The sequence below is a fragment of the Acomys minous genome (genome assembly GCF_964271855.1).
Source record: "Acomys minous genome assembly, chromosome: 8".
Classification (NCBI taxonomy): Eukaryota; Metazoa; Chordata; class Mammalia; order Rodentia; family Muridae; genus Acomys; species Acomys minous.
The window spans coordinates 7,258,225-7,271,805 of NC_140489.1; the positions used below are offsets into that span (position 1 = coordinate 7,258,225).

At 54.2% G+C, this 13,581-nt stretch overlaps 1 protein-coding gene across 2 annotated transcripts; it reads right to left on the minus strand.

Moving 5' to 3' along the window:
- Window positions 1-2,752: 2,752 nt before the first annotated feature.
- On the minus strand, window positions 2,753-12,073 carry PLD4 (phospholipase D family member 4). Of its 2 annotated transcripts, none has more exons than XM_084791950.1 (11): window positions 11,965-12,073; window positions 10,202-10,288; window positions 9,423-9,589; window positions 8,820-9,003; window positions 8,403-8,523; window positions 7,420-7,547; window positions 5,493-5,693; window positions 4,026-4,165; window positions 3,762-3,927; window positions 3,581-3,677; window positions 2,753-3,298 (listed from the first exon to the last, which is right to left on the minus strand). In XM_084791950.1, exons 1-11 carry the CDS (start codon window positions 11,989-11,991, stop codon window positions 3,096-3,098), a joined length of 1,521 nt encoding a protein of 506 aa, XP_084648076.1. In that variant the 5' UTR covers window positions 11,992-12,073; the 3' UTR covers window positions 2,753-3,095. The 2 variants fall into 2 exon arrangements, with proteins under 2 accessions (XP_084648076.1, XP_084648077.1); XM_084791951.1 differs by lacking the exon at window positions 11,965-12,073 and adding an exon at window positions 10,423-10,485.
- Window positions 12,074-13,581: the final 1,508 nt, after the last annotated feature.

Here is a 13,581-nt window from a genome sequence, read left to right on the forward strand (position 1 = left end):
CCAGCAGTCCACAGTGAACTCACAGGTTACTAGAGCAAGGGGGGGGGGGGTTCTGCAACCTCCCAACTGCTCTGATGATGCCTTCCTGAGGTTTGCTGTTCCCAGGAGGACACTGGAACTTGGACTCAGCTCCCTCTTGACCCACAAAGGATCTTGGTAATAAGAGTTCTTTGTCTTAAAGACAGGATGGCTTGTGGCTTGGCTGAGCCACCCAAGAAGATTGTGGGGGCAGGGCAGAGTACTGGCCACTCCTGAGGCTGCCCTCAGAGGGCCAGAAGGGTGGCAGCTGACATATAAAGGGGAATGGCAAGGAAAGAGAGATTGGGCTCTTCTCTCCATGTCCCTATAAGCAGCCACACAGACTGGGAAACTCATCCAAGTTGAGGAGACATGGAAAATTCTGGAAAGCTGGTCGGTAGACCTGGGCCCCACAGATAGGATCAGCCATAATACTCCTTGCCCAGGATGCCCAGCCCCTCTCTTGTCTGACTTCCAAGTGCCAGGCAATAGCACTAAAGAGAGTATCTGTCAAGCACACATTCATTAGTCCGTGCTTCCAAGGGTCAGGAGTCCCTGCCTGTCTCAGGTGGGTCCCCTACTTAAGGCTCCACAGGGACGTCATCAGATGTAGGCAGGGGCTGTGTCTCATCTTCAGATGGAAGGAGAGGGGCTACTGAAGCTGCCACGATTGCTGGCTACGTCAGTTGCCTGGGAGCCATCGGGTACTCTTATCACATAGACTTGCCTGCACAGCCATCAAGGGACAGCCTCCCCCACAGACAATGGTGCAGTCTCATGCCCCTCAACTGAGGAGATGACATCTGCTTAGCTTGTACGTTGTATTAGAGACAATGCCCACCCTCAAGGCGGGAGCACATGTAGGTACCAGGAACTGGATACCATGGAGCCCATGAAGACTTTGTTTGCCGCACCAAGATGGGCCGTGCCATAGTGCCATAGCCCCTCCAAACCTATAAAGATGGGTCCGTTTTAGAACAGACCACAAAGTCTGGCACTAACGCCAGTGGGTGAAATAGACCCTTCCTGGCTGAGCCAATAGGGCAGCCTAAACTGGTATCTCCCCTGGAGGGTGTCTGAGAACCTCACAGGGCACAAAGAGCAAACCCACACATGCCCTCTAGGAGGACAGAGCTGGGCAGGGACAGAAAGCAGTCGCAGCCATTGCAGGGTTTGGCCTTGCCCACCCCCAGCACCTTTCGGGTCCTGCAGGGCTGTGTGGGTCCTGAGCTTCATGCAGCCACACTTCCAGATCCTCGAACAGTTGGCAGGGAAGCAGGCTGGGCTTAGGGGACCTTCTGCACAGACAGGGATGCTGATAGTTAAAGTGGACACTGTAGGTGGCGGTGGCTTCAACAGTACGAATGCAATAGTAAGAGCTTAGCCCTGCCTAGTGTAGTCACGTTAGCTCTCCCTGAGCCCAGAAGGAAGGAGGGTGCAGAGAAAGGGCATCCGAGACTACAGGACAGAGGGACGCTGGGCATCCGTTTAACATGCAGTGTTCCTCACACCCTGAACCATCCTTGAGTTCCAGCCCATTGTGACCCTTGGAACAGCAGCAGGGCAGGTGCACCTGAGCCTCAGCCCAGGTGAGAGGTTGGGCGCTGAGACAAGGCTCCCAACTCAGGGTCATAGCCCACAGCATCAAAGGTCAGGACTCCATCGGAAGCAAACACGACCTGGTACCCTGCCTCGACACACAGGACGGTGAACTCTCGCCAGGCTCCATCCAGCCTTTCTGGCTTCATATCAAAAGTGCTAATCCTGGTCCTCAGGACACCATTTACTAGCTCTGGGCAGGTCTTGATCCCACCCCCACCAGTTGCCACACCTCAGCAGCCCTGGTCCCACTCACCAGCCCCCTCCCTATGCCACTGTTACAGCCGTGTCCCCACAGAACAGCGAGCCACAAGTCCAGCTCCTGATGAGGCAGGCTGGAGGTGGCTCCTCGGGGGCTCATGCCCTCCCAGCAACGCCCCCCACCCCCCCACCTCCCCACCCCATCCCCTGTTCTGAGGGCCAGGGCTTAACAAAACTTCCCTTCATGTACACGGGCCTCCTCGGGAGCGACCGTATTCATGCGGTCTTTGGGAGTCCCTGCGCGTGCTAGACATGCGTAGTGGGACACCTTGCTTGTGAGACAGCATTGCTGCTTTAGGGTATCCTGAGGGACCCCTGGAGGAAGTGGGTGGTCATAGGGGCGGAGTCTTCCTGAGGCTGCAAGCTTTTTCAGGCCCAGTCCTTGCCCGGCCAGGAGAAGCTTGCGGGTTCAGCCATGACAAAACATTTCACCCCAGAGGTCGGCAGAAAACCATGGCCCACACACAGTGAGAACATGACACACGGGGAGTGGGAATATAGCTTGTTAGGTGAGGTTCCTGCCGTGGAAGCCTGGTAACCTGAGTTTGGGTCTCTAGCACCCGGGTAAAAGCCAACTGCCTTGTAATTCAAAATGCTGGAGAAGGCAGAAACAGGAGGATTCCTGGGTACATCCTGGGGCCTGATGGACACCTAGTCTAGCCAATCCAGCAAGCCCTGGGTCCTCAGGGAGACCCTGTCTGAAACACTAAGGTGGAGGAAGACACCCAGTGGCAACAGCGACCAGTATACATGCATGGCTTGTGCATCTGCATGAACATGTAGATATGTACACACACACACACACACACACACACACACACACACACACACACAGAGGCGGGGGGAGAACAGAAATGCCTAATTTTCACCTCGGTCAGGTCTGCAAGCTGGTGGCAGGGTTTTATTGGGGGCTGCACGGCACCAGCATTATACCTGGGATGGCCCTAGCGACTTGTCATGGGTGGGCAGAGAGGCACAGCTGGGTTCTGGGGTCACTTAATGTAGTTGCTTTCTTTCTGTGTCACTGCGGCCCTTCCTCTGCTTTAGACTCTTCTTCATGTTAAAAGCCATTTGGAGCTCTACCGGAAGCTGTTTGCCAGATGACTGTTTCAGGCCCCAACAGGCGGCTGTTCTTTTCTCAGTTTCTGAGCTTAGGTGGACGAATGCCTGCCGGGCATCGATGTCTACCTAGAGCAGTCAGCCAGACTGCTCAAGCCTCAGCCCTGCCAGACACACTCCTGGCCTGGGACCTGTTCGTCCAGGTCCATAGCGTAGTGCGAGCTCCAGTCGCGTTCGAAGAGTCGCCTTAGCTGCTCCTGCACGGGGGCCACACCTGACTGGGCATGAGGGGCCTTCTGACTGACAACCAGGCCCACACCACAGGTGCTGCTGAAGTAGTCCTCCGACCAGTTAGAGGTGCCTGGAGGAAGGGGGGGAGGGAGAGACACTGGTCCCTGAGCCTATGTCCTCTGCAGCCCAGCCTGTGCTGTGGCGCTCGCCACAGGTTGAAGGACGGCTCAGAACACTGGCCACTCGGCTGTCACCAGACTCCCGTAATGGTAGCCCTTTCACATAGTGGAACTGGTTCTTTACCAGCATTCTGGGCCTCAGTGCTCAGGACTCAGCCTGCTGAGCTGCGCTGGTTGTCTGGTCCCCAGACCATGCCCTCTGTCCTCCCAGCCATCTCATCCCGGCCACTCACCTATGTAGGCTGCCTTGTCTGTGACCATAAACTTGCTGTGGTTCACACGGCTGAACGGGATGTTGGAGTGATTGCCCACAGGCACAACGAAGACTTTCTTCAGGGGATGGGAGGGAGTCAGAGTGGGCAGGGCCAGGGAAGGCATTTTCTCTCCCCCGAGCCCATAGGGTCAGTTTCTTACCACATCTACCGAGACGCCAGCCGAGGGATTACTGAAAGCCTGTAGGGACCTCAGAAAAGCAAACATGGTGGGGTCTGTGTTGAACCAGCAGCTGACCAGTAAGCGCACTTGCACACCCTTATTGAAGGCTGCTGCCCGTAGCGCATTGTCCAGCAGGGGCCAGTACCTAGGAAGAGGGGGGTCAGGGTTCTGCAGGGGTCTCGGCTGGAGGTAAACCGAGCCCAGGACTTGCCAGTCAGCATGGTGGACGTCACCCAGACCCACTTGGCAGGGTGAATGAAGCGCGTGGTGGGAAAGTACTCCATGACCGAGACGTAGATGAACTCGCGAGCACCCTCCATCACTCTCAGCACTGCGTCGAGATCCCGGGTACGACCTCGGGGGCAGAGTGAGGGTGGCGAGGCCTACAGTGGGAGAAGCATCTCTCAGGACACTGCCACTGACTGCCACTGTTGAGTCAGGCTTTTCCTGACCCAGATGACTCTGCCGGGAACTCCAGGTTCATCTGGTTCGCCTCTGGCTCCAAAGTGCACCACTATGCCAGCCTGTCCCTTCAGTTTCCTAAAAGGGACCTAAGGGGATCTTCACCAAAAACCAAAATAATAACAACAACAACAACAACAAAACACTATCAAACAAACAAAAAATGATTGAGAGGCCTGGTGTGGTAGTGCCTGCTTGAAGTCCCAGCATTTAGGACAGTGGTTCTCAACTTGTGTGTCACAACCCCTTGTGAGGGTGGGGTGGGGTACCAAAGGATACATAGATATCCTGTGTATCAGATGTTTACATTACAATTCATAACAGTAGCAAAATTGCAGTTATGAAGTAAGAATGAAATAATTTTATTGGAGGGTCACCTCAACACGAGAAACTGTATACCAAAGGGTTACAGCATTAGGAAAGCTGAGAACCACCGATTTAGGGGGGTAGGAGTAGTTCTTTGCTTAAGTTGGGGGTCAGCCTGATCTTTGTAACCACTTCCAGGCCAGCCAGCAATACCATCTCAAAACCAGCAACAACAAACAAAAAAGCCGGGTGTGGTGGCACACGCCTTTAATCCCAGCACTCGGGAGGCAGAGGCAGGCAGAACACTGTGAGTTCGAGGCCAGCCTGGTCTACAAAGCAAGTCTAAGACAGCCAAGGCTACACAGGGAAACCTTGTCTCAAAAAAAAAAAAAAAAAAGAAAAGAAAAAAAAGAAAAAAAAAAAAGAATCAGGATTTTCCTGAGCTTATAGCTCCACTGCACACTACCTAGGAAACCCATGTGGTGAGAGAGGCAGTTCCCAATGGCCAGGGGTGCTCCAGAAGCCTGGTTCAGAGCCAGTGATGCAGCTAGGCATCCTGGGATGCCAGGGGGGCCTGCCCTGCCTGGGAGGTAGAGCCACTCACGCCAGGTGGGTGCTGCACATCTAGTGCACTTTGCTCCATCTGCTGCTGTCTCTGCTGTGGACCAGTCTCTGGGCCAACCAAGGGACTTGCCTTGGCGGGAAGGGGGCTGCTGGAATTTCCTTCCTTCCCTCAGAGTAAGGAATATCCAGTGTCCTGGGTCTCCCCTACCCTTCCCAGAGTCCAGCAGCAGCCTCTCAAGCCTGAGAGAGTCTTAGGGCCTCAAGTCTGCCACCTCCTGGCACCTCTCTCTCACTGCTGGTGCTGGCCCAGCATCCTGCCCTAGTGTGGAGCCTGCCTCCTGCAGCATCCCCAGGGCTGTCATGGGCTAGCCATCTTACCGAGAAGTAGGCTGTGGTGGGAACTCCGTCGAAGAGACCTCGAAAGGGGTGGAAGCAGTTGATGTGGGATGAGAGGTTCTGAGGCCAGGGCTTAGGGAGAACAGCTTGGGGCACCCCCAGCACCCAGTAGGTCTGGAATGTTTTCTCAAGGTCTTGAGCCAGGTGGCTGCAGTTGTAGATGATAGCGCCCAGCTCCTTCACCTGTAGGGATCAGGGTCAGTGGATGTGGAGAGCAAAGATCCCCCTGGGGCTGTGTGGAAGCCACTAGGAGTGTAAGTTGGGGTGCAAGTCCTGTTCAGCTGGCAGCAGCTAGGCACCATCAGCTCAGGGTGGGACAGGGCATGAGAATCCATCTTCCTTAACACTATTCCGATGTTCAAAGCCAATAAAATAGGAAATGCATATGGACACAAAGGAGATAAAACCTTTGTTAAACGCAGTCCAGCGGTAACTCTTGATGTTATGGGTTTGCTGTTGTTGTTTGTTTGTTTGTTTTGTTTTTAAAGACAGGGTTTCTCTGTGTAGCCCTGGCTGTCCTGGAGTCACTTTGTAGACCAGGCTGGCCTCGAACTCACAGCGATCTGCCTGCTTCTGCCTCTCGAGTGCTGGGATTAAAGGCATGCGCCACCATGCCTGTCCTGATGTTATGTTTATAGATACTATTTGGACTGGCAGGTGTGTATATGTGTATGTGCATGCACATGTGTGCTTGTGTGTGCATGTGTGTATATGTCTGTGCATGTGTACATGTGTGTGTGTGTGTGTGTGCGCGCGCACGCACGTGTGCATGTGCATGCGCTCCTGTTGTTATAGATTGAACCTAGGGATGTGCAGATGCTAATCGCATATGGCTCTTCTGAGCCACAACTCAGACCTTTGAAATATATCACTTCTAAGATATCTCTGGCTTGATAATCTACCATCTCTATGTGTGCATGGGAGTGAACATGCATGCAAGGGTGTTCATGTGTGTACAGGTGCATGTGCATGTGTGGAAGCCAGAAGACAACCTTGGGTGTCATATCTCAGGAGGTGTCCATCTTGGTTTTTTAAAAACCTGTGTATCCTTGACTGTCCTGGACTCACTTTGTAGACCAGGCTGAACTCGAACTCACAGAGGTCCACTTGTCTTTGCCTCCTGAGTGCTGGGATCAAGGGTGTGTGCCACCACTGCTCGGCTTAGTTTTTATTATTACTATTAATTTATTTTATGTGTATGACTATGTTTTGCCTACATGTATGTCCTTGTGTGCCTGGTACCTACAGAAGTCAGAAGAGGACATCTGATCCCCTAGAACCAGAGCTACAATTTGTTGTGGGTTGCCGTACAGCCATTGAGAACTGAACCTCAGCCCTCTGGAAGAGCAGCCAGTGTGCTTAACTGGTGGGCCATCTCTCCAGCCCCCCTCTTGTCTTTTTGAGGCAGGGTTTCTCACTGGGACGTGGGGCTTGCTGATTAGGAGAGGCTGGCTAGCCAGCAAGCGCCAGGGGTCCACCTATCCCCACTTCCCCAGCACGGGGACTACAAGTGTATGCTACCATGCCCACTGTTTTAGATGGATTCTAAGGATAAAACTCAGGCTCTCTCACCTACAAGGCAAGCACTGCACTTGCAGCTACCTCCCCAGCCATGTAAGCCACGTAAGCCACGTTTCCCCTGTGCCCTGTGGCCTGAACATCTGTCGATGTTCTTAAATACTGTTCCAGGACCTGAGTGCAGGGTTGCGTAAAATCTTATAACTGGTAGAACCAACCCTGATTGGTTCCCTGCTATAGCATGGCAAAAGTGGCATGTGACCCAAGTGTCTGATTGCGATTCTCACAATGTCAGCTTTCTTCTGGTGCCTAAGGACACAAACTGCCCTTGGAGATGGAAAAGGAGAAACTATACCTGGGCTTCCTCCCATCCCTGGGCCTTGGGACCCACCTGAGACAGGGACCGCCAGTCCATGTTGGCACTGCCCACGTACACATGCTGCCCATCTACGACCCAGAATTTGGAGTGTAGGACGCCCCCAGTAAACTGCCTCATGGGAACATGTCGTATCTGGGCACCTGTGATAGATAGATAGATAGATAGATAGATAGATAGATAGATAGATAGATAGATAGATAGATAGAAGAGCTGTAGAGGTGACCTTCACCCACATTGCATCAAGGTCGGTCTTTTTATATTGGATTGTTAATTGCTGAACCCACCAGTGAGTTAAATGTTAACAGATTCTGCTTTTGTCACTGCTTTTGAGGAATCTCCTGTCTCAGTGTTGTGTAAACATTGCTCCTCAATTGTCTCTGATTGGTTAATAAAGAAACTAAAGAGCCAAAACTGGGCAGAGGAGATAGTCCGCAGGACTTCCTTTCCCAGTCTGGGTGGGAGGGCCCCAGGTAGAGGGGGGAAAGGGAAGGGAGGGGAGGGGAGGAGAGGAGAGGAGAGGATGTAGCCATGAGGCCAGACCAGGAGAAGAAGGTGGCCACTCCAGGAGGAGTCGCCATGGAAACAAGGATGTCACAAGAGCGGCAAGGGGGACCAGGGCACATGGCTGGGAAGTAGACCAGGCTAACAAAGTCGAGTTGGAATAGATGGATCTACCTAGGTACGGTGCTTGAAACTTACTGATAAACACAGCAGGTCTCCACCTTGTTGTGGGGGAACTAGGCGGGGCACAGAAAACCCCTCCTTTCCAGCCTAGAGCTGGCTCTTTACGCTTCAGGACAGCCTAGGAGGTCTGCCCCTGAGTTCACTGTTTTGCCCTCAGAATGTCCTTACTGATCAAGGCTGTTGCAGGTGAGGGAACAAAGGCACTAGCTGACCTGAGACCCCTCTGGACAGTCCAGCTCCAGAGCCTTGAGGTTTTCTCTGTAGCCTCCAGCCCACGCAGCACAGAAGAACCCCAGTACGCAGACACCTACCGTGGGCAGCCAAGACCTGGAGGTCCGTGGATGTCCTGGCCAACGTTGGGCTGTGGGTGGCTACCACCACAGACACGTTCCTGACCAGGAGCTGTTGGAACTTCTGTAGAAGGGCCTCTCCCTGCAAGGCCAGGCTAGCATGAGAAGCCACCTCAGGCTGGCCCTCTGCCCACAGCCCAGAGTATGCCACGTCTTGGCTCATGACTAGAGGCCAAATAAATGACATCATGCACACACTAGCCCCAGTCCCTCTGCCCCTGCCCCAAGAGCCACCCAGGGGGCCTGGACTTGCTCTACTGCAGCCCCAGCCCAGAGCTGAGCCCTGTACAGACAGCAGTGTGACTTGCTGCATACTCGGCACCTGGGAAGAGCTGAGTCAGCCTGTGCCTCATGGTCAGAAAAACATCCAGGACCAACCTGCTGGGAAGATGAGTCATTGACGCCGATGTCAAGTCCAGTGAGGGACCAGTAGTACGAGGCAATATGGACACTCTCCTGAGCAGTGTCAAGAAGCTGCAGCCAAGCCTGGGCCAGGGGCAGGGCCGTGGGGCTGCCGGCTGCAAATGGCAAGTCCTGGGGGATACTTTCCACGAGGATCAGCCTAGGGACAGAACCAAAAGGGGACCCAGGAGTGACTGTAGGAGCCACTGGCCAGCTATTTGCTCCAGTCTGGCTGCCCAGTCAGAGAGAGCGACTGACCCCAGTGTGGCACCAGGACCTGAACCCAGGCCAAAGGGACAGAGAGAGAATAGTGACGTGAAAAGGTTTAGCCTGAGCTCCACAAACCCTAAGTGTGGTGATATTCAGGAGACTGTACAGCGAGGGTCCTGGGGGATGGGGCATGCTCAGCCTAGAGAGGACCACAGGGAATTAATTCTTTTAGGGGAATCTGGGTTCCACCTCTGGGATAATGACCACCTCACCATGACCCATATCACCTATTGAGGGACCCAGTGAGGCAGAACCCAGCGAAGACACATTCCCCCCCCAACCCCATGAGAGCCCCTGGAGCTCACTCACTGACAAGAGTTTCTCAGCTGCCCAGCATCTCCTCTCAGGCCCTCCCAGGACCAGGAGGGCACATCCTCAGGGCACATCTGATGACTGGTGAAAGAAGTGGGCACTTGCTCCAGGAACAAGGTGAGAGCCACAGAGCCGAGCCCCAGTACAGCCAGAATCCCCAGGCCCTGCAGGAGACATGCAGCGGCTTTGCTAGCCGTCAAGACAGCCCTCCCTGTACTCTAACAAATACCGTCAGATTCTTGGGGATGGATTGGGGTGAGCAAGGGGGGATAAGGGATACAGAGCAAGGCCTTGGGGGGGGGGCAGGTGATCTACAGTCCTCTCTTTGGTCCACTTTGCAGTGATGAGACATGGACAAGATATGCAGCAGTCCAGGTGACCTCAGCCTGGCATGTATGCACGGGTGTGCGCGTGCCCGCGCACACAAACACACACACAGGCATGCAAACACACACACATGCACACACACACACAGACACACACATGCAAACACAGAGAGGCATGCACACATCCACACATGCACACACACACATGGACACATCCACACATGCTCACACACACACACACACACACACACACACACACACACACACACAGAGGCATGCACACATGCACACCACCAGATTGGGTTTTGTATTCGCTACTCAAGCCCCAGGATGTAATATTTAGGAAATTAAAAAAAAAATTGAACACGGATCTGATTAGAAATTGGGTTCGAATTTGATTTTAGAGTGCCGAGTCCCCAGCCAGCCCCCCTTTAGGTTCTCCTGTCCTACCATGATGACTCCGCTGTGTGGACCATGGGGCGAAGAGGAGCAGGGCTGCTTGGAGACCTCCGCGGCTATCTGGAGAGGTATCAGCATCTGTACAGAACAGTCTGTGTCACCAGCAAACCCATCTCCACGGTGCCGCCTCCCTTGGCGGTCCCTATAGATGCACACTCCAACCCTCAGGCACCAGTCTCAGCTCACACATGGGGCCAGCCCAGACTGCATACCTTTCCCAGGGCTGTGTGCTGCCTACACCCGCCAGCTGCTGGCTGCCTACACCGGCTGGCTGCTGGCTGCTTACACCCGCTGGCTGCCGGCTGTGTCTCATATGCAAGTCTCGGTTCCTTGTTCCAACCGCAAGTGAAACCAGGTCTGAAAGTGCCATTTCTGCTTTGGCTGCCTCACCCAGTCTTCTGTACTGGCCACGAATAGCTGCTTCCCTTCCCCAGCTGGCCCCCTATTTTGGCCCCAGGGTGGGCAGCTGGCTGGAAAGTGGGGCATGACAGAAGGGCCACCAAGAGCTGAGCCTGGCCCCCTGCACTGCTGTCCGTGGCTGGAGCCTGCAAGGGCAGCTCCAGCTAGTTGGGATGGAGAACTGGCTGTGTGCTCCCAGGGTGCTCACTCTACAAAGAGCCTGGCCAACCTCTCAGGATGGGTCACCCACCCCCTGGCAGGGATGCTCACAAGGACAGGAGCTGACCTCACTCCTAGCCTGGATGATTTGGAGCCTAAGGCTAGGTATGGAAACGGGAGGGAGGGGAAGGGAGAGAGTGTTCTTCAGCTTTGTGGGTCAGGCTATCATTCCAAGATCAGTGAGCACAGTCCCACTGTCCTCTAGGGCTCATGCTGGGCAGCAGCCTGCAGAGCATGTGGGCTAGCCTCAGCACAGGGAGTGGGCTACAGGAGCCTGGCCGAGGGCTGTGTCTGCCCTTGGGGCCCAACGTTACAGGGAAGTGGAGCCTCCAGTGGAGCATGGAGTGGGGGACGGCCTGAGTCAGAGTCACCCACAAGAGCCCAGCACCCTCTTACCAGAGTTCCCTGAAGAAGGGGGTCAGGAGGTCACTTCACCCCAAAGTAGAGCTTGGGGTGTATTCTCTCCCTAACCCATGGGGGGTGGGGGGCAGAGCTCAGGTGACCAGGGCAGCTCTGGGAGCCTAGCTTCCGGCCTTGACCCTTCCTTATAACTTCCAGGGGAGGGATAGGCATGATGCTCTGGGCCAAGGTCACCAGGGCTGCCCCTCAAAGAGCTGCGGTCCCATCTCTCCTGGCTCCTCTGGACTGACAGAAAGCTAAGAGCACAACAGCCATTATCAGGACCTCCAAGGGACTCTGATCTCTGACCTTCTGGCCGCTGGGGACTCCTCTGAGGTCAGGGGAGGACACCCAATGAAGGGTAGCTAAGCAGCTGCAGATCTGCCCCATCTTTGGGCCCTGTGGATCTTTCGAATCCTTGGGGTGGGACAGTCTGTCTAGGGAGAGTCACTCCTTGGTACAGCATCTCAGCAGCTGGCTGAACTGGGGGCTGGGTCTTTGAGCCTCCCAAGCCTCAAGGTGTCGGGGTTCCTGCCCTGTGGGCTATGCTGTGGGCCTCAGACTAGGACAGGACTTGGCTGTCCAGTGGCCAGAGACCTTGATGTCCAGTGATCATAGATCAAGCAAGGAGTGGCCGTCTGCAGGCCAATCATGTGGGATCTAGGGGTGCTGGGAGGCTGGTGCTGTGGGAGGTAAATAGACACCCCTTCCGAGGTTGTCTCCTGGCTAACACTTACCTCTGGGTGCCCTGGCTTGCGGTCCATCCTGCCTCCAGCCACAGTCTGCAGGCTTTGCTTGTGCAGGCATCTGCACAATGCTCCTCTCTGGCTTGCTGCTTCCCCTTCCATCCACTTCCTCTTTGTTCTGAGCTTCCCACCCACACCTCAGGACTGAGTGGGCCCCTAGAAGGTGGAGCTGAAAACTTTCCCCCAAGAGAAAAATCTGCCCTGCCTGCTCCTAGAGAGGGTCCCTCGGTCATATGTTGAGTGTCAGAAGTGAGTTTGGCTGTAAGCACCAGAGGCTCAGGCAAGTGTGCCTCAAACAGTGGCTTAATTGTCCTCCAGGGGCTCAGGTATTGTAGGCTGGTGGCATTGTTGAAAGGTGGTTGCATTATGAGCTAATTGACAAGTCAGCCCATTGATACATTCATGATGGGTAACTAGTGGGAGGTGGGGCCTGACTCGGGGAAGTTGGTTCCTGGGGCAGGACTTTGCTGGCCATATGTACCACGGTTATTCCTCCTCTCTCTCTCTCTCTCTCTCTCTCTCTCTCTCTCTCTCTCTCTGTCTCTCTCTCTTTCTCTGTGTGTGTGTGTGTGTCTGTGTGTGTATGTGTCTGTGTGTGTGTGTCTGTGTGTGTGTGTCTGTGTGTGTCTGTCAGTCTGTTTGTCTCTCTCTCTCTCTCTCTCTCTCTCTCTCTCTCTCTCCTTCCTGACGGGCACAGGGCAAGCTGCTTCCCTCGGCCTTGTGGCTGCCATATGCCTTGCCTCCTCACGACAGGTCCACAGCAATGGCCATTATGCCTTGCCTCACGACAGGTCCACAGCAACGCCAACAGCTGAATATGGCTTGAAACCTCTGAAGCTGTATGCCCAACTAAGTCCTTTATACTTAAATGGCTTATTAGTCTGTTCCACAGTGAAGAAAAACTGATTGACCCACCAACCATACCTAGAGACCAGTGTCTGGAGAAGTTATTAATGCCACAGACACAGGGAGTGTAGCTCTTGGCCTCTAAACCCTGGAATCCGACTTCACCATGCTAAAATGGCTTCTGAAGCGCAGCCATCCCCTTCGTGTCCCTGAGACAGAATGAAGCACCACAGAGAACTTCTGGAGACTGAACAGGGCACTTCCGTTTATCTATAGCTTACAACTCAATCTACACTTGGTCACAGAGCCAGACCTAGCTGCAAGAGAAGCTGCATAGAAGCCATGACCCAGCCTGCTGAGGAATTCAAGTGGGGTTGTCCTCTGGCCTGTGCATAAAAGTAGGCTAGCCAGTGCTTCCTCACAGGGACCCTGCCTCCCCTCATACTCCAAGAAGGATCTACTGAAGACCAAACCTTGTTGCCTTTAGATCAGAAAGTCTTGGGAACAGCCCCTACTTTGAACAGGATATAGGTGGGCCTCCCTCCTCCTTGGCAGGCAGTAGACCTCTGTTCAAGGCTTCAGAGTGTCCTCAGGGGAAGAACAGGGTGCTCACAGGGTGAGGAGCATTCCGAGGACAAGGCCTGACCTCGATGACCTGTGTCCAGCCTGGTGGGCCAGAAACTGAGTAGAAAAGAGTCTTATCCTTCTCTCCCTGCGGGATAATGTCCTAACTTGATTTGAGGTTGAGTTGGGGTATCCACC

Excerpts from the sequence above, each read along its gene's own strand:
- PLD4 (XM_084791950.1), bottom strand. The coding sequence starts at position 11,991 with ATGGACCGCAAGCCAGGGCACCCAGAG. Across the intron at positions 9,590-10,201 it reads CACACAGCGGAGTCATCATG|GGCCTGGGGATTCTGGCTGT; the intron begins GTAGGACAGGAG and ends TGTCTCCTGCAG. Across the intron at positions 7,548-8,402 it reads CCAGGTCTTGGCTGCCCACG|GTGCCCAGATACGACATGTT; the intron begins GTAGGTGTCTGC and ends TATCTATCACAG.